This window comes from Danio rerio, chromosome 3 (genome assembly GCF_052040795.2).
Source record: "Danio rerio strain M-AB ecotype USA chromosome 3, GRCz13ab, whole genome shotgun sequence".
Lineage (NCBI taxonomy): Eukaryota > Metazoa > Chordata > Actinopteri > Cypriniformes > Danionidae > Danio > Danio rerio.
Window position 1 is genome coordinate 23,086,488 of NC_141023.1, and position 22,513 is coordinate 23,109,000.

Genomic DNA, 22,513 nt, shown 5'->3' on the forward strand with positions numbered 1-22,513 from the left:
GCATAAAAATGTAACATTAAAAAAAAAAGTTGTTTATCCCGTTTGCAGTCTCGGCCATGATGCTTTTATCCATGGCGGTTCAGATTAGCCCGATATCAAGTTGATGGCTGTATTGTTATACACCACTGCTTTGATCGCTTGCAGGTTAAGGGAGAGGCTCCACCGAGGCTGTAGCTTGCAGTGGCGCATATATTGAGAAGGGGTGACAGACGTTTTCATGAACAGACAAGACATATATACTGTGTCTTTATTTAAAACGTTCTGATACTCAGTTTATCAGTAAATGAATCAAGTAAACAAAACATAATATTGTATGTATCTATTGAGTAAATAAATCTGATTATCGTCAACACGTTGACCAAGAAACACAGTTTGGTATGTTTACAGTATGTTTGAGATTCCCAAGAAATCACATTCTTTAATGGCATTGATGGTCCCATGAAGAACTTTTTAACATCCGTGGAATCTTTCCAATGAAGAAAAAGTTCTCCACTTGTGGAAAAGGTTCCTTATTACAAAGTTCTTTCTATCAAAAAAGTAACGAGCGAAGGAAAAGGTTATCTTTTAATGAATGTTTGGCTAAAATATTTTTTGGAGAACGGTTCCAGAATTTTGGAAGAACTGTTTTGTGACTGCACATTTCAACAGATACATTAAAAAATTTTAAAAACTTTTTTCTATATGCATATAATTATTCACTTTATTGGTTGCTTTGTGCTTCATATACGTTTTTTAAACATTTTAGTTTACATTAAACGTTGGCGGTTCATTCTGCTGTGGCGACCTCTGATAAATCAGGGAATAAGCCGAAGGAAAATTAATTAATTAATGTTTAGTTGGTGATTTATTTATGATATTGTGCTGATCGTTCACTGAATTATTTTTTTTTTTTTGTATTTATATGGGTTGAATTTAAACTGTAACTCAATTTGTTTGTTTAAATTAAGCCCAAATGGGTTGTTTACAACCACTTAACGTAAAAATGTAGCAAATGCAAGGAATCATATTTGAATTGTTTTTGAAAACATTCAACAGCTTCTATAATATTTAGGTATTGGATAGAGAAGCCAATTATGCGACATATACATGTGTAAAGTGCATGTATATCCTTCACCATTGTTGCACTTGCTTACTTTGCTGTACAATATAGAGCAAAGATTTAAAATTAAAGTTTAAGTAATTAAAAAAATATATTAAAATAATTGTATTATTGAATGAAGCATGTTGTAGCAAACGGGTGATAAAGATGATGTAGCAAATGGGTCTTGTTCTGTTGTTTGCGTGTCTTTTTTCTCTCTCATCTTCGACCTCGTAAATTTGTTCCCTGTGCGCATCAATGCAGCCGCTGTGATCCTGGTGCACTGCGGCAAATGTATGATCCAGAGGTGCACCTGAACCAACCATTAACGGACTTTAGCGTTCAACATAGTTGCGGACATTACTACATGTACAATTTTGTTTCTGATGCAGAACTCTTCAATCAAAAGGAACGAATTTCTTTGTGTAGATTCTATAGAAAATTTTAAATTGGGTTTTTTTCGTAGCACGTAATTTTTATTTTTCTTATTTTGGCATACAGAAGTAAGAATCACGTCCATTTATCATATTAAGTAGGGTAGCATAAAATAGGGTAGCATGAAATAAAAAGCCTATTTTTATTCATAAATATTACTAAAATAATCTAAAATTACTTTGAGCAATTCCAGCCTTCAGTGTATATAATCATTTTATTTAGTTTAAACATGCATTTCCTATTTTTTGATAAAAGAGTTAACATATTGTAAATATGTTAATCATCAGTTAATCACTTTAAAAAATCAGTTAACATATTTACAGAGCAAATATAGCCTGTTTATCCTCTGTAAAAGTATAGTTATGATTATTTTACTAACAAGTAGTTCATTGATGCAGTATTCAGTGCTTTTTGTACATTTCTATTTTTTCACTGATGATTTATTTTATTTTTTATTTGTTTATCTCTTTTTTTGCGGTCAAAGTCTGTTGGTTGTGTTTTTGTTATGGGTTGAGTTTTTAAATGTCCTGCACCTATTTATAATTAAGAAAAACAAAGTATTACAAGTTTATGACTGCATCATAGGGATCATCACACCTTTAGAAAAAAGCGAAAATTTTACATTTAGAGGCAGAATAGCTTGTCAAAGTGGCAATAATCTCAGCAGCACATTTTCATAACTTATTTATCCCTTAACAACTATTAATTTCTATTAATAGCTTACTGTTCATAGTAGTTTTACTAATTTAAGGTAGGCACCTAAATATTTAAGAAAAAATAAGGTATAAATCTGTATGTTCTACTCCTCTTACAAGCAGTTTTGAGATATTATTCTGACAGTGGAATTGAATAATTGTATTATTATTATAAATATAATGATTCATTCATTCATTTATTTTCTTGTCGGCGTGGTCCCTTTATTAATCCGGGGTCGCCACAATGGAATGATCCGCCAACTTATCCAGCAAGTTTTTACGCAGTGGATGCCCTTCCAGCCGCAACCCATCCCTGGGAAAGTATAATTATTATACTGTAGTAAATAGGATATTGCAGACATTTAAGTTTTATAAATACATTTAAATAAAGGAACTTTTGTCATTGAGGCTACAAAATAAAACTCTTAGTGAAAAATGCTACCTTTTTTGTTGCAATAGAACATCAGATATTTAAGGTTATTCACTAGAACCAACCAAACAACAAACTAACAAACAAACAAAATGTTTTAATGTTTTAATGGTCTGGGAATCTGTTTTGGATATATATGTGATATTTGTTGTCTATTTTTTTTATTTGGAACCCAAGAGCAGTAGACAAATGTTTATTAAAATGTACATCATTTAGAAAACATTCTGCTCATATCTCCATATCTTTTTGCAAGGTTTTCATTTTGCTTTTTAAATTTGCAATTCAGATAACTTGACCCTAATTGCTAAACATTTAACAGTACAAACATTATATCCATTACATTACGGTATATCCATTTTTTTCCACAGAATTGGTCTTTTCACAGTAATTTAAGGCACATATATCTAAACTCCTAAATGTAGACATTTCTTTTCCACACATTACTATTATTTCTTCATATTGAAAAAATATTTGTAGAAAGATATCTGTATAAGGTCAAATCGTATGTACTTTCTTTTTTCTATTTAACTTTAAGGATTTCAGTTATCTTGACTAAACTTACATTGGATTTTAAAGAGGTAATTTAATTTCTTACCATCTACTGAACAGATAAGGAGTAAGATGCTCCCAGGGACAAGATATCAGCACATCATTTTGTAATTTCACTTGAATGTCAAGTTTAAGTCTGTCAAACATTCATTCATTCATTTTCTTTTTGGCTTAGACCCTTTATTAATCAGGGTTTACCACAGCTGAATGAGCCGCCAACTTATCCAGCATATGTTTTACACAGCGGATGCCCTTTTAGCTGCAACCCAGCACAGGGAAACATCCATACACGCTCATTCACACACTATACATTCATTTCACACAGTTTAGCCTTGCCAATTCACCTATATCGCATATCTTTGAGCTTGTGGGAGAAACCGGAGTATCCGGAGGAAACCTACGTGAACACAGGGAGAACATGCAAACTCCACACAGAAATGCCAACCTGAACCAGCGACCTTCTTGCTGTATGATGCACGTACTACCCACTGTGCCACCGGCTGTCTGTCTGTGAGATTTGTTTTTATTTTACATGAACTTTTTTTAAAATCTAAGATAGTTGTTCATGACATTTTAATATTTATAAAATGTAGTTTGTCTCTGTTTGTTAATGTAGGTTTAGTGGACAGTTCATGTTTTCAGATTTGTGTGCTAACAAAGATTTTATTAAAGTTTTTTTTATTATTATTATTATTATTAAGTTTTTATTTTTTATGAAAATTTTGGGGTTAGACAGGCTTCAGAAAATTGGCACGTATAGGGAGCCAGGTGCTTTGTCATTTCTAGTGTTACTCTTGTACGGGGGACCTGTTGATGTTGTCTGTGATCATTATTCAATTGTTCAACTGAATTGTCAATATAGAATTTTAAAAAGAAGAGTTGATTTCTAGAATATAGTTAATTATTTATATCACATGCATATTACATAAAAAGTTATTTATTCTATATGTTTCTTATGCCAGTACAGACCCTCTTACTTGACATTTTATGATACAACAGGTAAAAAAGCACAATGGCTGATGCATCAGCAACTTGCTAAAGATACAGTTTAAAAGTAAATTCACATTGTATGGGGCATCTTCAGTGTTACCCTGGATTGCACAAATCAGCCTTTTGGAAAGATTCATACATGGACCTTGTCCTTTATCTAACTGTAAATGGATGAATAACAGCAATAACATATACTGACCATTGTTAAGCAAAGCAATGTAAAATATAAGGTAAAAAGGGTTGAAACCCAGATCCCTGTGCACACTGACCAAGAAAGCTGCTGATGCAAAGATTATTAAAGTACGCCATGGTTAAAGATTTTTGACTTAAGGCGATCGAGTTTATGATGGGAGCTTTACTCATGGCCTGGAGTATATCCCTTAATAATGTGTTCTAAAATTATCACCACACAAAGTTTAATGTTGTCATGACAGTATTTGGTATACAGGGCTCAGCACAATTGAGTACACTTCATTTTGAAAATGAATATTTGTATCCATTTGTCAGCGACTATAGTCAATGCATTTTTGGTGCATTTAAACAAAACTGATTTATTAAAAAGATATATTTATTTAAATAGCATTTTAGTCTCCAAACATATTTAGAAATTGAAAGATAATACAATGAAATTCAAGAAAATATTGAAAAAAATTACAACCTACAAAACCTAAAGTAAAAGTTATTTTTTTTTTGGTTTCTTTAGATTTTTCCTCTTTTTTTTAAAAAAAAATGTGTATTTAATGTTTTTCTATAACATAGATTTGGCTGTACTAGTTTTTTGACTGTTCTCGTAAGTTATTTTGTTAGATAAGCTCCAGATTTGGCTTCAGTACTAAATAATCTAATGCACATGCACAAATGTAATATTTATAGCTTCCTATTAAAAATATGAATCTAAAAGATATTTGTGAGGAGTGTACTTATATATGCTGAGCACTGTATAAGTGGATGCAATATTTGTTAATTTAGCCGATTTAAAATCATATTTCAAATTCTGAGGCTATTCGAAATTGTTAAAGAGAAAAGATGCGATAAGCTTTGTTAAGAACAGTAATATATCCGTGCGCACACCAACATTCGCATCATCATCACTGTAGCAAACTCTTGTATAAAGAATTTTCTTAGTTCTGTTGGAGGTCAATGCATCATTGTGATTATAATTATAATATATGAAGTTTTTTGTTACCCCTAGTTTACTGGTGCAGATTAGACCTGCCATTGAAGTCAGAAGAACATAATGAGAGGATCCCGCTCATTTAAAGAATAGTCATTGGCTCACATTATTAATTATTTACACTATTACATGGTAGGCCTATATAATAAATTAATAATTATGAAATGTAGGCTATATTACGATATGTCCTTATGTAACTACAGTTAATTAATGTAATTAAACAAAAGTTATCTCTTTTCATCTAAATTTAGCATTGTGCGAATAATGCAACCCTTTATTCTCATATGATCAATAATATTTACTAAAATGTATAATATATTATATATAATTTAAATTTCAATTTTAATTAATGTTGAAAATTAGATTTTATTTAAAATAAACCGTGACAGTTTGACCATGACTTTGGCCGTTTTTATGTAATTTGTTTATGCTTAGATAAAGTGAAATGTGCTTTTCGCTTACTTGCAGATTTTTTAACCTTTTACAAATTGCTTTGTACAACTCAGTAAATGTCTTTTTTTTTGTTTTTATATATTTTGAGAAAGATAAAATTGATTACTTTTTCAAAATTCTAAATGACAATAAACGGGAGACAGTTGGTCAAAAGTTATTTCAAGGACACTTTCCAGAGTTTGTTGGGCTTTGCTAATAATCTCCAGAATTATTTGCCGTTTGTAATCCGTATGAACATTTCAGCTATTCAAATCTTAGTTAAAATACTTTCATCATTTACTCACCCTCAAGTCGTTGCGAAGATTAATCCATTTCTTTTTTTCCGTTTATGACAAAATGCGATATTTAAAAAAAATATGCTTTAGTGTTATTTGCTCATGTGGTGTAATTCAACTGGGCTCAATGTCGTTTGAACCACAATATAATTTTTTTTCCACAGTAGAGCAGACGGTTGGAACGACATGAGGGGTAGTTTGATGTCAAAATATTTTTACAATATGGCAATAGCCATAAAATATTTCGTTTTTCTAAGGTATGAACTGTGTGGCTCGCTGACGCACAAAGCAGGGCAAATTGCACAACACACTCTATTTTCCATAAAGATGTTGAGTTTTACACACAACTTTGCTTTGTTGTAACAAATGCATTGCGTACAAATCGTCTATGTAGAAAAATAGCAATAATGGTTAGAGATTAACAAAGTGTAATACTGGAGGTGTTCATTTTATAACATTTATTGATGTGTTTGATATGGATATCAATAGGGCGAATTAGCAGAATGAAGAACGTCTTGTTTCGTTTAAAATATCTGCAGAATTATTTGTTCTAGTATAGACTATAGTCTATAGTCAATGTGCAGCCAGCATGTGTTTAGCTGCTAAAAGATTCTCGTTTGTTTTAGCTATAAACCAGCACAAATTCACTTGTTAGGCTAAACAAGTACACATTTAATCCGTTAAGAAACTTATATTCCAGCCAATATTCCGTACAACGTTGTTCGCGCATTCATGTTTGCGTCGTGAGTGGTTTTAATGAAAGTATATTTAAAGTATAATTTGCTCTTAGGTTTTATCACGTCGGATTTTAGTATGGTATTAAAATGCTGATTATAGAACTTACCCTGTTCATAATGAATTTGTGCCGTCTTCAGAAGATGCAGGCTAAGCTAATTCATCCTGGACGGACTGTACACACAGTTTCTTGTAGGACCCCTTGTACGTGGGCAGGGCTTTTTACAATTAAACCATTAAGGCATTTCCTGGGTACAGTAGCTGCCTCTTACAAGCACAACATGTGTTGTGAGGCTGCTGAGCCCTGTCTACTAACAGAAAAACTCGTGTCTTTAACCCAGAGGAACAGCTGTGCAGTGGTAATGGGAATGCATTGATGATTCAGTGTTTAAACAACATGGACTGTGATTCATTTTCGTTTTAATTTGTGACAGAGCAGTACAATATCAAGTCATTTAAATAGCATTTTCAGAGCGGTTGAGTCATTTCTTTTAGCCGCAGGCCGCTTTATTATTCCAGCTCGAACCAAGAAACCTTGAACTTGAGTAGTTTGCCTAAGGAGAGACTGCGTCTATCATTGCCTTCTAAACTGGCCCTTCAGGGAGGGCTATACTCATCCCTTTAAACTTGGCCTTGACCTTGAGGGCCATGCCTGACCTCTATGTAAAGACTGCAGTCTGGGGAGGTGTCTGTGTGCGTGTGTGCGTTTGTGTATATGTGTGTGTGTGTGTGGTGATTAAAGAGGAAGAGTCTTATTTCTTATACAAATCAATTTTCCACAAACTATGACATGTGCATTCAATCTTTTTCTGAAAATATTTTAGATAAGCATAAAAATCAACGTGAAAGCAATGAGTAAATATAATTTACTTGTTAAACATTAGTGTAGTTATTATTATTATTATTATTATTATTATTATTATTATTATTATTATTATTATTATTAAAGTTGCCTGTGTAATTGCTTTATGTGCTTTATTAGTCACATTAAGTTTTTTTTGTCTTAATAGTGTTACGACCTTAAATGTCTAGGGCTGAGGTTGAACATAAAGTTAAAGAAAATAAATAAATAAACTGTCAGAAGGTTATGATTGAAATTACCTTAAAGTTTCTTTTATTGTGAGAAGGCGGAAAAGGTTTGCATTAACAAAAAAAAAAAAAAAAGCGCAAACAAAAATAGCTTCAGGGCTGAGCAAGGCCAAAACAATAAACAAAACATTAGCTAACTCCACCCCAAATAGTTTGGTATTGGGTATTTGCTTAGGCGAATGTCTCTCGAGTTTTAATTCTGTTTATACACATTTTGTCCTTAATTATCTTGTTCACGCATCCAGATTTTCAAATTTAAAACACTGACTACTCTACTCTTTTCTGACGGAAAAGTGTCACATTTTATTATTTGCTCATTTATATATATAAATATATATATATATATATATATATATATATATATATATATATATATATATATATATATATATATATATATATATATATATATATATATATAATGTGTGTGCGTGTGTGTGTGTGTGTGTGTGTGTGTGTGTGTGTATGTGTATTTCTGGGTAACCTCATGACTAAATGTAATATTAAAACGAGCGCATAACTGTTTTATTTATTAACAATAAGATATCTGTGAGAATTTATACATTTTGTGATTTGTTCTGTAATTTTAAGAATAAATAATTTGTGACATATAGTTAAACTTCTCAAAAGCATATTGGAGAAGCAAACGTTTGAGTGATAACTGAACAGGGAACCATTTTGAAAGTGTTTGCCTCTTTATTCCAGCGGCGTGTTTCAAGTATAGGCAATGACTTTTCATAAAATAGTACGAGGCGTTCTTCAAGCTGATGTATGAAACAAGTTATGATTTTTCATTTTTATGGTAATGATAAATAATTTATACATTTGGCACAGTTGATTATAGGCCTTTAAAGTGTCTGTAATGATTTAATGACATACCAACGTGTACTTGGCCAATGTGTAATTAAATCTTAAATAAAAAGTATGACCTATTTAAACATCTCTATTGCATTTTATAATCAGGTGGTGAGAGAAATCGTTATAATGTTTGATGATTGGCAAGAGAGTCGCCATGAATGTATCTATACAGATTATATTTTTTAAAGTTAGTGCGGAGACAGTGTATGTCAACAACACTGAACAAAGTTTTATGAACAAATAAAACTTACAAATTTTGAATATATTTTTAAAATATATTTTAATCATATTTGTTGAGTAAATAATTCATAATTCAATATATGTATGGCTGCAATGACTTAAAAGTAAAATAAAAAACAGGTAAAGGTCAAATAGTTATCACTCTACCTCAGCGATCTAAGAAAAACATGTACTAGTGTATTCATGTATATAGGCAATGCAACAATGCAGTGTTTGAAAATTACTTTTGGATATTTAATCCGGGCTTGACAAAGAAAAAAAAAATTGACATTCTTCACCCAAGGTTTATTTTATACGTCACGTGGTACTGCTCTCATCCAATGAAGGCGCTGCAATACAGACTGTAGTCCATTGCGTCAATGCAGCTGTACCAATGTAACTGAGTGTCCTGCTTTGGACTGGAGTCTTTGCAACATAATTTTCCGTCCGAATGGTGAGCGTGCTATGACCACCTCCCTGGTCCTGAATCCTCGCTGGGCAGACACGGTTATGTTTGTATATGAAAACAACTTGGATGAGCTGAAGAATATGGAGGGTTTGGTTGGAAGCGGCAATTTTGCAGCCAACCAGTGCAGGAATCTGATGGCCCACTCGGCGTTGAGTGGTCACCCGTCTAGCCTTGTCCATGGCTCCAGCTATCCCACTGTGGACGTATCGACTTCAAGTTCGGCGGAGTCGGGAAAGCAGTGCACACCTTGCCCAACAGTTCCACAGGCCTCGTCCACAGGTCCCATCCCGTACGGCTACTTTGGCAACAGCTATTATCCTTGCAGAATGGGGCGGGGTTCCCTCAAATCCTGCACGCAGCCGAGTGCACTCAGCTACACTGCAGAAAAATACATGGATACCCCGGTCACGTCTGAAGAATATCCTACCAGGGCTAAAGAGTTTGCTTTTTACCACAGCTATCCCAGTCCTTATCAGTCCATGGCCAGTTATTTGGATGTGTCAGTTGTACAGACGCTTGGAACTGGGGAGCCGCGACACGATAGTCTCCTGCCAATGGACAGCTACCAACCGTGGGCACTGGCTAACGGATGGGGTAGTCAGATGTACTGTTCCAAGGACCAGGGCCAGGCGGGTCATCTCTGGAAGTCTGCATTAGCAGGTAAAATGTTTATATTTGATGACTACGCTAATAATGATGATGCTGATAATAATAATAATAATAATGATGATGATGATGATGATGATGATGATGATGATGATGATGATGATGATAATAATAATAATAATAATAACAACAACATATTGTTAAATGTTAAAATATCCAGTTTTCAGAAATCTCTCTCTCTCTCTGTATTCATGGTCAGACAAAAGGCAAATTGTACTTTATATGAAGTTTTGAAGTAAAAAGAAGCAACAGTGTCATTTAACTACTAAAGCACACAAAATAAAAATCAGCTTGCAATTAAATAATTTTTAAAACGATCTAATTAAAGTGATCAACTCTGAACATCTACAAATACAAAATTTTAAACGTGGTTCAGAAATACACTGAATGAGTCTGAATAATAAACCTTTTTGTTATTCATTCCAGATGTTGTGGCCCACCAACATGACGGGGGCTCATTCCGTCGAGGTAGAAAGAAGCGGATACCTTACACAAAAGTACAACTCAAGGAACTGGAGAAAGAATATGCAGCCAACAAATTCATCACAAAGGACAAGAGGAGAAAGATTTCAGCAGTAACCAACTTATCCGAGCGTCAAATCACAATTTGGTTTCAAAATAGGAGGGTTAAGGAAAAGAAGTTCATTGCCAAAGTTAAAAACACCGCGCCATAGCTTTGAACAACTCATTTGTTTTTCTCGGTGACTTAAAAATTGAGAGAAGTTTTAAAAAGGGAGGACTTTTTTCTTGGACTGGGGGGTTGAATGTTTTCTCCTCTCAGCGCATTTACACCAAACAAATAAATGGATGGATAAAAAAATGAATAAACTTAATAAAATGGAAAAAAACATCGAAGGACAATATAACTTGTAAATAACGCACGTGCCTGCCTATATATGTAACTGTGTTTGTTTGAGTCTTGTAGCTCTCTTTTTGCTTGCATTTAAATGTTAGGTTTGTCAATGTTGTTGTTGTTGCTGTTGTTGTTGTAGTCCCAAAGCTTATACTCAATACCTGCCAATACTTATATATAATGTCTATATCTCTTGTTAAACATAATAACATATACCACAAACCTTAATAAATGTATTAATTCCATTCGCTAAATTCGGTGTTATTTATTAGGCCTAATTTCATTCAATGTTGTGTATTTTCAGTCTTCTGTGGGCAAATTAATCTTATCACTGATGACAGTGTTAAATTAATCTAACTCTTGCAAAATTCTCAGGATTTTAAGTCCTATGCTGTTTTACATCTTGCGTGATTTTAACACGTATTCTAACTCAAAGTACCATGGAAATAAAACCTTCAAAAGAGAATAAAATTATGACAGATTGGAGAAGTTAACAGTCGCTGTAATTTTTAGTATTTAAGAGTGGACAGTGGTTTTAAAACTTAACGGTATGGGATTTGCTTTTCACATTAAGCGAGCGGGGAGTGTTTTGATGATTTCTTTTGGCCGAAAAGGAGAGGGCGCTCGATGACAGAAGATGCACCAAATCAGCTTTTAACCTTGACCTTGAAAGTCAGGATAAAAGATAAGACATATCTTTTTTACATTGCTGTACAACAAACATTCAAGGTTCCAAGATTTCTATCTATCTATCTATCTATCTATCTATCTATCTATCTATCTATCTATCTATCTATCTATCTATCTATCTATCTATCTATCTATCTATCTATCTATGGTTTTTATTCAGAGCGGGATTCTCTTTAGTTTCAATGTAATTGTCTGTAAATTCCCCTTTTCCCAAATGCAGAGTTACCTTTTCCTCACCATTCGCAGATTTATGCACGATGATCTCTTTTTATAGTCTCCATCAGGCCTAATTTACGTTTCTGTTTAAGTCTGAGCAGTTTAATTGTCAGACAGTTAACAGATCAGCAGCCTATTGCCTTTGCAACCTGCACTTAATGTCGGTCGAGATTAGTTAGGGTGTAAAAGGTCCATCGTTACTCAGCGGCTTCACGTTGTCATCTTCGGCAAACCCCAGTCCACTTTTAGGTTCCCTCTTCTTTATTCAAAGTTTGTCAATCGCAAATTCTAAGTCTATAAAAAACGATGTTACATGGATTAATTTAAGTATAAAAATAACTAATTATACTGGTACAGGTTTAATTGTAAATGCAACGGTGAATGGCAAAGTTCTCTAGCAACAGTTCTCTTGCAGAGCGTAAAATCCGATCACAAAGTTTACACATTTCGTGTAAATAGTATATACTAGATTTTGAAAATAGGTGCTGATATATAGTATTATGTATCATTGATAAATATATAGCATTGATAAATATATAGCATTGACTTTCATGTGTGTAATTTGAATAACTACACAACATTCACATGACCAATGTTTGCTGAAGTTGCCGTAGCTCATGGTTGTTTTGTCGTCTTTTCCTTTTTTAACGAAGCATTTCAATTAGCCCTCACAACAAGATCTAACCATTTTAGATGTTCTGAATGAATAAAACCTTTTTGCTTCTGGTGTTTTGTTAGTCTACGTAATATTTAATTCACGACAGTCTCATACTTTTGCCAAAGGATGTCAAACGTTTTGCAAACGTTATCAAATAATATTTTCACAAATTAATAAACGTTACTGTTGTCGTCCTCAGTCAGCCCAGAGGTAGCATAAAGTGTCCCAAGTTCTTATTGCTTCCACTTCTAGTTAACACTGAACTTGACAAATGCATCCAAACAAGCGGTGCGTCGGCGTCTGAGTTTATATTGTGATTTAATAGCGGTTTTATTTTCTCTTTACAAAACGCACAAAGCTCGCCCAGTTTCAACACTAACAATAAAAGTGCCACTTTTGTTGAGAACCAACATTTTTTTGAATGTTGTCGTAAGATATTGCTTTTAAGGTCAAAGAAAACAAACGAGACGAGATTTGTGAATTTTGCCGAATTGCTGAAGAGCATGGGGAAAAGGTATATACCTTTGCAAGGTCATATATATAAACTGTAAATTAAAGCAAGAGGACAATGTTTAAAGACGTATTTTATTTATTTTTATTTTTTTGCTGCCAGTTGCAGCCAGGTTATTTAGGTGAGGAATGTCAGACTTATCTCCAAGTTCATGTCCAGCTTCCCACCCCCACATTATCTTTCGCCTTAGCCCTAAAACACCCCCCCTCCCTTGCATTTCGGATAGACTTTTGTTAAGCGGCGGACTTCACAGTTGAACTTGAGACATCTTGTAAACAGTAAGTAGTCTGGACCTTGTCTGGCCAGTGGTGGTCAATAGACCTGGAGTAACAGGGAGGCCTCCGGAAAAAGAAGAGAGGAAACGACTTTGCACGAAAGGCCCCCAACAACAGAAAATATTCGCATTTAAAGTTGATTTATACATTGGCAGTGTTGTCATGAAAGAGTTGGCGCATAGCCAAACAATTTTGTTCATCTTTGTATTAATAATTGCCTCTTTCAACTACTTACTGGTTAATCTATTTTTTCTAACAATCTGGCATTCAGACTTTAAAGTAAAATAAAATCCCTCTAATTTCGTTGTAATTCTAATTTCGTTGTAATTGTAATTCTCACCAAGCTGTTATGAAATAAATTCCATTAATATAACAAAACAGTAAATGTTTGAATAGTTGTCTTTAACACTTATAAAACGAGGATTTATTTTGTCCTATGATATCTTGTAAAAAAATGATATGCACAATTCTGAGGAGTATATTCTTACCATACTCGCAGTCGCACTGAACAAATCACTCTTCAACTAGTCCTTAAACCCGTGTCTTTAACGCAGAACATACTTTGGTAAATATAACCTGTATCACGTTTCTCAGCATTTTTAAATTTTGCACATTAGGCAAACTACTAAAACATTTGTAATTCTACATATTTAAAGCACATGTAAAATTGCAAATCAAAGCAAGAGTAAAATGTTTAGATAAAAAAAATCTTTTATTTTACAATGTTACGAGGAAGAATTTATTCATCAGGCTAAAACAAAAACAAACGAACAAAAACGTTATATTTGTATTCACTGTTGAAGACTCTTTAGTGTTGCCAACATTTCCATCTAATACATGAGTTATTTTTTTTGGTCTTGAAGTCAGTTCAATAACAGAGCCATTTACGAGGCTCATTTTTTGTTCGTTCATTACCAATGCTGGATATGACTAAGACCAATTAAAGTATTACAGTTTCTAGAAATGGCCTGTTGCTTAAAATGTAATACAATAATATTTGAATGAAAAATAAATCTAGGAAGCCTGCGTATGCTATAGCCTACTGGGAGAAAAGATATGAAAGAAATATGTTCGTGCGAAAAAGAATTATAGAGCGAAGGTAATATATATATATTTAGGAGAAATTTGTTCAACTTTAGGTCTACATGAAAGAAATGAAGTGATTTACATTAGTGATACTGAGCACATGGTTTTGCACATTGCTCCTTTCTTGTTGGAGAGTAATGCCACCCCGCCTAAACAGGCATTAACATAAATGTATGGCAGTAAAATAACCAAATGTATTGGCATGCAACATGCAACTCATGTGTGAAATTTTACAGGGCACTACAATTATGCTGACCTTATAAATCGGAGTTTTGAAAGAAGCTGAGTTCTCTGATACTGTTAGCCCTAATTTATTCCATTATTCTCTGTCACGGAAACTATCGAGACTATCGAGAGCTTTAGTAACGTACAATTATTTTAGGGGCATCGGTATGCTAAAAAACAAAGTTTCATCAACGTTTTTTTTTTACTCGAAACACATTTCTTTCTTTCTTTTTTGTTAACCAGTAAACCGTGGTGACTTTTGTAGCCCTCTTTTTATTTCTGCTATGACAGTGCGAGACTGCTAACCCGGGGTCCAATGAATGCATCATGCTATTACTGTACATATATATTTCTGAAAATATATAACTACTCCCAGCTCAAAGACTTTAGAACACCCGGATGGTTTGTGCAGGGATCTGTAATGGGCAGCTGTTTAAGCCCGTTGGCACTCCAAGGATGCGATCCAGATGTGACCATTCGCGCATAAATGTGACGGTGCCATCTGCAGTGTAGATGTAAAAACCTATAATTGACCACGCCCGCATTAACACTTATACTATTATATATATATAATAATATATAGTTGAAGTCAGAATTATTAGCCCCCCTTAGATTTTTTGTTCTTTTTTACACATTTCCCAAACCATTTTTAGCAGAGCAATGAAATTTTCACAGAATGTCTGATAATATTTTTTTCTTCTGGAGAAAGTCTTATTTGTTTTATTTCGGCTAAAATAAAAGCAGCTTTTAACTTTTAAAAAAAACATTTTAAAGTCAAAATTATTAGCCCCTTTAAGCTGTATTTTTTCTCGACTGTTTACGGAACAAACCATCGTTATACATAAACTCCCCTAATTAACCCAACCTGCGTAGTTAACATAATTAGTCCAGTTAAGCCTTTAAATGTCATTTTAAGCTGTATGAAGTCTTGAAAAATATCTAGTAAAATATCATTTACTTTCATCATAGCAAAGATAAAAGAAATTAGTTAATAGAAATGAGTTATTAAAACTATTATGTTTAGAAATGTTCACATATCCAAAGAAATATCCAAAAAAGTAGCATTTTAATCTACTTCATATACTATCATCTCACGTCATAAGTTGGGTAACTACTATTTTTATTTATATTGTAATAAATCTGGCACTACAAAAACACAATATGTTTGTTTATTTGATTGTTTGTTTGTATACTTTATTGTGCCCTAAGGGGGAAATGTATGTGGAATTTTAACATAGCCCAAGTAAAGAATGAAAAAAAAACATGCACATAAAAACACACGATTTATTTATTTTGTGTAACAAAGACATCATGAGAAATCCCTCACCATCCCATTAAATACAGACCACAAAACAAAGATAAAATATTCTTCCCAATATTTTTTCAAATATTAAAATATTCTATTTGGTTTTCAGCTTAAGAAATTGAGAAACGCATACAACAAATTAAGTAAAAATGAAGTAAATGACGCAGAAATGATCGCAGAAATTTAATCACATGCTCTTTATAAGGCTGCCCATGCAGCATCGTATGATCCCCGTTTACTGTCTGATCTTTAATAAAGGAGTGTTAAGTTGAGGAATGTATGTTGTTGATGAGTTTGCATGAACTGGCCTATTGCTGACATCTACTGGCATTTAGTCGTTACTGCTTACAACACAGAGTTGGTCTCATTTCCGAATTAATGAACATTTCACTTTGTGTTGTGTGATGCAATGTCAGATCATTGCAATTTTGGAAAAATAGTAATACTATTAGATGTCGCTGACGGGAGAGAGAGAGAGAGAGAGAGAGAGAGAGAGAGAGAGAGAGAGAGAGAGAGAGAGAGAGAGAGAGAGAGAGAGAGAGAGAGAGAGAGAGAGAGAGAGAGCAAAGTTGTCTAGTGATGAATTCTTTGAGGGTTTGCCCTTCACTGTCCTGCAAGGTCACACCAGATTTCATTGTGGAGCTTCTTATTTGAACACGACTTGAAATTTTACGATTCTGAAAAAGCGCTCGGTCTCTCGGTGACGACACCCACTGCAGGGTTTACGGGAAGCCTCTTTATTGAATTGTTCTCGCTCTGATAGTCATCCAGGACATTGGGCGTGTGTTCTTTGACTTAATTGTCTATTGGCGGCTGTAAAACGTCACTGAAATACACAACAGTAAAAACTTCACTATGTTCATTGACAGAGATTTTCTGTTCGCATATAAATTGAATATTAAATTTGAAGCTTTATTAGAAATGCATTTTTAAAATATTTATTATCTTACATTATTAATTTAGGCTATGATCAGGCAGCTTAATGAAGAACTCATTTTCACAACTTTGCACATTCGATATTTACATGATTCTTTTGAATTTAGAAACTTTTGTAAATTCGAAAAGATAAATCACAATATGAGATTTTGGCTATTTATAAAGTATCGTGTCAGCAAAGTCGAAAACATGCTGACTGGAATTTTTTCTCTTATTTTATATTGTCTCCATTAACAACAGCAACTTTTAAGTAAAATTTTGTGCAATAGCTCAACCTTGTGGGCATTATGTGCAATGACTACTTTCATATAATTTATTATCCCTTTATCAATCAGGGACCGCCAACTTATCCGGCAAATGTTTTACGGAGCGGATGCCTTCCAGGCGCTACCTAGCACTGGGAAACACCCATACACACTCATTCACAAAAATATAGACTACGGTCAATTTAGCTTATTCAATTCATATAGTGCATGCCTTTGAACTGTGTGGGAAACTGGAGCACCCAGAGGAAACCCACTCAAACACAGGGAGAACATGCAAACTTTACACAGAAATGCCAACTGACTCAGCTGGGGCTCAAACCAGCGAGCTTCTTGCTGTTAAGCGATCGTGCTACCCACTGCGCCACCGTGACTTTTCGGTTGTAATTCCGTGTCCACGGAGTCCTAAATTACTTTTTCTATTTTTGGGGAAACTACTTTGGGTACTTTCGTAGGTTTAAGTAAGCACGTAAAAGTAAGCCTTTTTAAATATGTTTTTTTTTCAGAGACTTGCAAACTGTGTCCGTGATGTATGGCCAGCAAAAAAAGGCTTCTTAAAGCAGGAAGCACGACACAGTAATATTGTAACAGTAATTATTTTAATACATTTAGTCAGTATCTGTGTGTTCAGCTGGCATCAACATTCTTGTCTACTAGAAATGTTCATATTTAATATATGTATGGTCATCTGGGACACATCTATTGCAGCACGATTTTGTCATAATAATATTTATCAAGGTTGAAAAACTAAATACGATTAAGTTCCTAAGATTATTTGTCTAAATTAAACTGGTTTGCATTTTAGATAAGGTTGGTAATATCTTCCAAAGACTTAAACACTTTAAATTGGTTTCAAAGAGCATTATCCGGTCAAGAGCTTAACACATGAGTGATGGGGTAAGAATGTCTGCATTGGTTACAGGTGGCGGTAATATGAAGCAGTGTTCTGTAGTTTCTGTTTGACTGGGGCATCTAAATGTCCACATTCAGAAGATGAGAAGCTATTCAGTACACAATCTTACTCGTTTCAACTTTGCAGCAAAGTTAATATTATATTTTGTGGAATTAAGTGCAACAATCTAGTCTACATTAAATACAAAAAGGAGAACAGAAGGTTTGTTTTACTTTTTATTGATTCAGACTGATTTCAACACGACTTTCATGTAGGAAAAAGATAAGATTCAGAAAGCGCTTTATTGTCAGGTATGTATACACAAACGATGACTTTTTTGTGACAGAAATATACACAGTTAAACACAATGACAGTGACGCTACAAAAACAGATAATAAAGAAATCAAAAAATAAGTAGCCTAAGTAGAGAGAAAAAAAACAAAAAAACAAAAAACAAATGGACAGATGTATTAACATGTATCTCGCTATATAGCCTATCACAATATTGTTTGTATACCTACACCTGACAAAAGTCTTGTTGTCGTTGTTGTCGTTGCAGTTGTAAGAGCAACAAATAATAACTTGACTTCTAATTGAACATTTGGAAAAGTGGCAGAAGGTATGTTTCGAATGAAGCATCTGTTGAACTGCATCCCAATCATCATAAACACTGCAGAAGACCTATTGGAACCCATATGGACCCAATATTTGGATAGAATGCAGTCAAGTTTGGTGAAGGAAAAATCATGGTTTGGGGTTACATTAAGAATGGGGCGTGCGAGAGATGTGCAGACTGTTTGGCAACATCAACAGCCTGAGGTATCAAGGCATTTGTGCTGCCCATTACATTACAAACCAAATGAGAGGACAAATTCTTCATCAGGATAGCGCTCCTTCTCATACTTCAGCCTCCATCAAAGTCCCTGAAAGCAAAGAAGGTCAAGGATTGAAAAGCACAGTCGCCAAACATGAACATTATTGAGCATGTCTGAGGTAAGATGAAGGAGGCATTGAAGATGAATTCAAAGAACCTTGATAAACTCTGGGAGTCCTGCAAGAACACTTTCTTTGCCATTCCAAATGATTTTATTAATACATTATTTTAGTCATTGCAGAAATGTATGGCTGCAGTCCTCGAACCTCATTGCAGTCATACACAATATTAATTCTCTTTTCACTGCACCATGACTTTATATTCCATACTGTACATTATTTATGTTAAGTAATAATACTTTTGTCTAAGCAAAGTCAGACCTTACAGTCCTAATTAAATATTTAAAAATTAAGGCATGATCATATCTTATTTTGGTAAAATAAGTGTAATCTACATTATATTTTCATATAAGATACTTCTAATACCAAATGATCAATTAGAAGTAAAGTTATTATTTGTTGTTCCTAAAACGTTGATAGGTGGTGGTAGTGTATATTATTAGTGTATATTATAGTAATACACTAATATTATATTACTGTATATTATTGTACATATCAGGTAGTGTACATTATGTGCAAACTGAAATGTAAAATAAGTATGTTGCGTTGAGCGATGTAGTTGGGCGGAAACTACATCGCTCTGGTGGACTTCTTAGAAGAAAAAATCGTACATTTTCGTACGATTCTAGTGAATTCGTACCCATTAGCCACAACTGATGAAGCATAAAATATACTTTCTTAAATATACTGAATAGACATGAAATTCACAACATGTTATTCAGAATATTTACATACTTGTCCAGTACAAATGTGTTTTGTTTGTTTCATATAGACTATTTTATTATTTACTTCAAAATATACAAGGGAATTATGGGCATCTAGGGCACGCAACAATGCACACGCGCGCGCGCACAAACACACACACACACACACACACACACACACACACACACACACACACACACACACACACACACACACACACACACACACACACAGTAATCTTTTTTTTTTAAATAGTTAAAAGCAAATTTAGGAAAATATATGTTATGTAGAACAGTGGTTCTGATATTAGCGGTTCACAAATAAATGAAATGTTACGTTTCCCATCTGCACACATTTATAACTTGTTAGTGTATTAGTGAATCATTAAAGAACCAAATGAAAACAGTAACAGATGTGTGTCATTTTAAATAAACACTAACATTATGAACATGAAAAAACATGAAAGTTGATTCTGATATAATTAAATCTTTGTTCAACAATATATTCGAAAGAGTTTTTCATTTTAGGATACATTTTCCCATATTGTCTCTATATATTGTTTAGCCAAACTCCGCAATAGTATTAAAGTTTACAAATTAATGTGTTAATATTTGCTTGTTCATTTGGCTTGTTCACAGTGAGCATGATGTGTATAATTAGGTTTCGCATGACTTTAAATACGAAAGGCAATGTAAGTATAATCGTTTTTGATCACGCTGCCTCCTGCTGGCGAATGAAAGTCAAAACGAAGAAACGTAGGATTTGGCAGCTGGAGGTGTACACAACTGTAAAACAATCGTGTATTTTCCTAATTCCAAAGGTCAAACGGATTGGTACAATGTATGAGAAACGCACCTAGGAGGGAACGCCTAATTCTGCAGTAAATTGTTTTAAATTATATTTATTTTAAAATATGCTAGTGATAATTAATTTAGCGTAAATATAAAACTTTCTTGCGCAGTACTTCATGTAAACAGCTAGCCTATATATGTTTATAATACAATATAGCTATACGAACACAACACCCCCAACAAATACTTCTCGTACGTCTGTGCATATATATTTAAATATCTCTGACTGCAACACAGTTAAAAAATGTTGCGGTCTTTCCATGAAGCTAACTATTATACAAAAGTATATGCATAGCTGACACATATAACTGCGACGCTCACAGAACATGCTGCTCATATCAGTTATGTTGCTTAATGCATTTGAACTTGTAATTGTTTGCAGATCTGGCATAGATCCTTGCACAGTTGTACTTTTGTCTCATCGCCAAGACATTCGCTACACATCTTTTGAGGATTATATGCAAAGCTTTAATGGTGAGCATTTCGTCTCCAGCCTCTGCACAGATGTTAGAGAAATTATGTATTTTGTGTTTCGCATTAGCGGATCTATCTTCACATGGTTCTTCTGTGGAGCACATTTTGAAGGTAATCGCTTTAGATTAGCTAGGACATCAAGTAGCCTAGTAGTATAAGGTCATCAAGGAATAAAGTTGTATATAAGGTTTAATTTAATGCAATTAATATAAAGTTAAATGATTACATAAGCACGAATAATTTATCAATTATTTAAATAAACACTCATTCTCGGTTTACACTTTAAGGTGTAGGCTATTATTTATAAATGGTTCTAAACTAATGCCACAAAAGAGTTTTCCATGCTTAAGTCCATGCTTTTAGAGTTAAAATTGCCCGCTAATCTACTCTCAATGCGTATACTACTACTACTACTACTACTATTAATAATAATAATAATAATAATAATATAAACTTATTTCGTATTCTTGCTACACCTCAAACAATGTTTGCAAATCAGACCGACCTAAGGAAATAATCTGTTAATTATTCAACCACAATCTTGAACTTTATTAGGGGGAAAACACTGAATTAGCTCACTCTTCTCTGCTCCACACACCAGACACATGCTATTTAGAGACGGCTTGGCAGTAAAACTTTACAGCAAATGGGGTGGCTTGGTTGTCATGGTTACAGTTATACGAGTTTGACCGAAGATCTTCTCACCATTTGGAAGGGGCCAGCGATTCTGTTTGTGATTATAAAACCGGAATGTGTAGAATATATGAAAAATCTACCAGGTTTCCTTTCCTTTCTCGTTATTCTAAAGGCAGTCGTGGAGGAATAGCATGCGGTCTTATGGATGTGTTCAAAAAGCGTGTTAGTCAGAAAATGGCATTCAGAGACCATGGCGGTCAAAAAATGTGAAATAGTTTTAGTGCAGCACGCCAGACAAAAAGTAAACAACTGGTCGAGACAGGTGATGTCAACGTCAAACTTTTACAGCAAGCCATCATTCGTGGGACATCGAAGGCCAAAGGCCTTTTCGCTCCGAAGCTTTTTGGATTTATGAAAACTTTAGGAAACATATTTATACAGTTTTATTCTACAGATGTAAAAAAGAACGACTGGAGCACAATGTAAGCTTTTACTATATTTATACACATGTTCTTTGTTCTTGTTGCTTATTTATTAATATAGTGGTCAGTGATTATGAGCGTGACAATGCTTGTTTCTAAATTAAGAGTCTACCTTGCTTTTTAATGGATTTTTTTCACAATTGAAAAATACGAAATGTTAGTTCTAGACTTTTGTGAAAAATATTTGTGTCATATTTGTCTTTGCATTAAATGCTGCACTCAAATACAGCACGCTCAAAAATTATTTAAAATTTAAATCAAATTAGCAACGGCATAGCCTACGTGCTGAGAATATTTGACATTTAAGCTAAATAACTTATTGGAACCCAGGATGTATACTTTTAAA

At 33.8% G+C, this 22,513-nt stretch overlaps 1 protein-coding gene and 2 long non-coding RNA genes across 5 annotated transcripts in view; 2 read left to right on the top strand and 1 right to left on the bottom strand.

Annotated features, from left to right (window-relative positions):
• The window catches only part of LOC147845618 (uncharacterized), a 349,241-nt gene that overhangs the window by 86,130 nt on the left and 240,598 nt on the right, over positions 1 to 22,513 (top strand). The gene's annotated exons all lie outside the window — the stretch shown is intronic.
• Positions 9,352 to 10,953, top strand: hoxb13a (homeobox B13a). The gene is given in 2 exon segments (NM_001044912.1): positions 9,352 to 10,109; positions 10,542 to 10,953. Coding segments are annotated over 2 exon segments (912 nt in total). The 5' UTR covers positions 9,352 to 9,445; the 3' UTR covers positions 10,790 to 10,953.
• Positions 18,250 to 22,513, bottom strand: part of LOC147845619 (uncharacterized) — a 388,114-nt gene continuing 383,850 nt past the window's right edge. For all 3 annotated transcript variants that reach the window (XR_015480733.1, XR_015480736.1, XR_015480738.1), the window contains one exon: positions 18,250 to 18,949. This is a non-coding gene — a long non-coding RNA (uncharacterized LOC147845619). The remainder of the gene's footprint in view (positions 18,950 to 22,513) is intronic.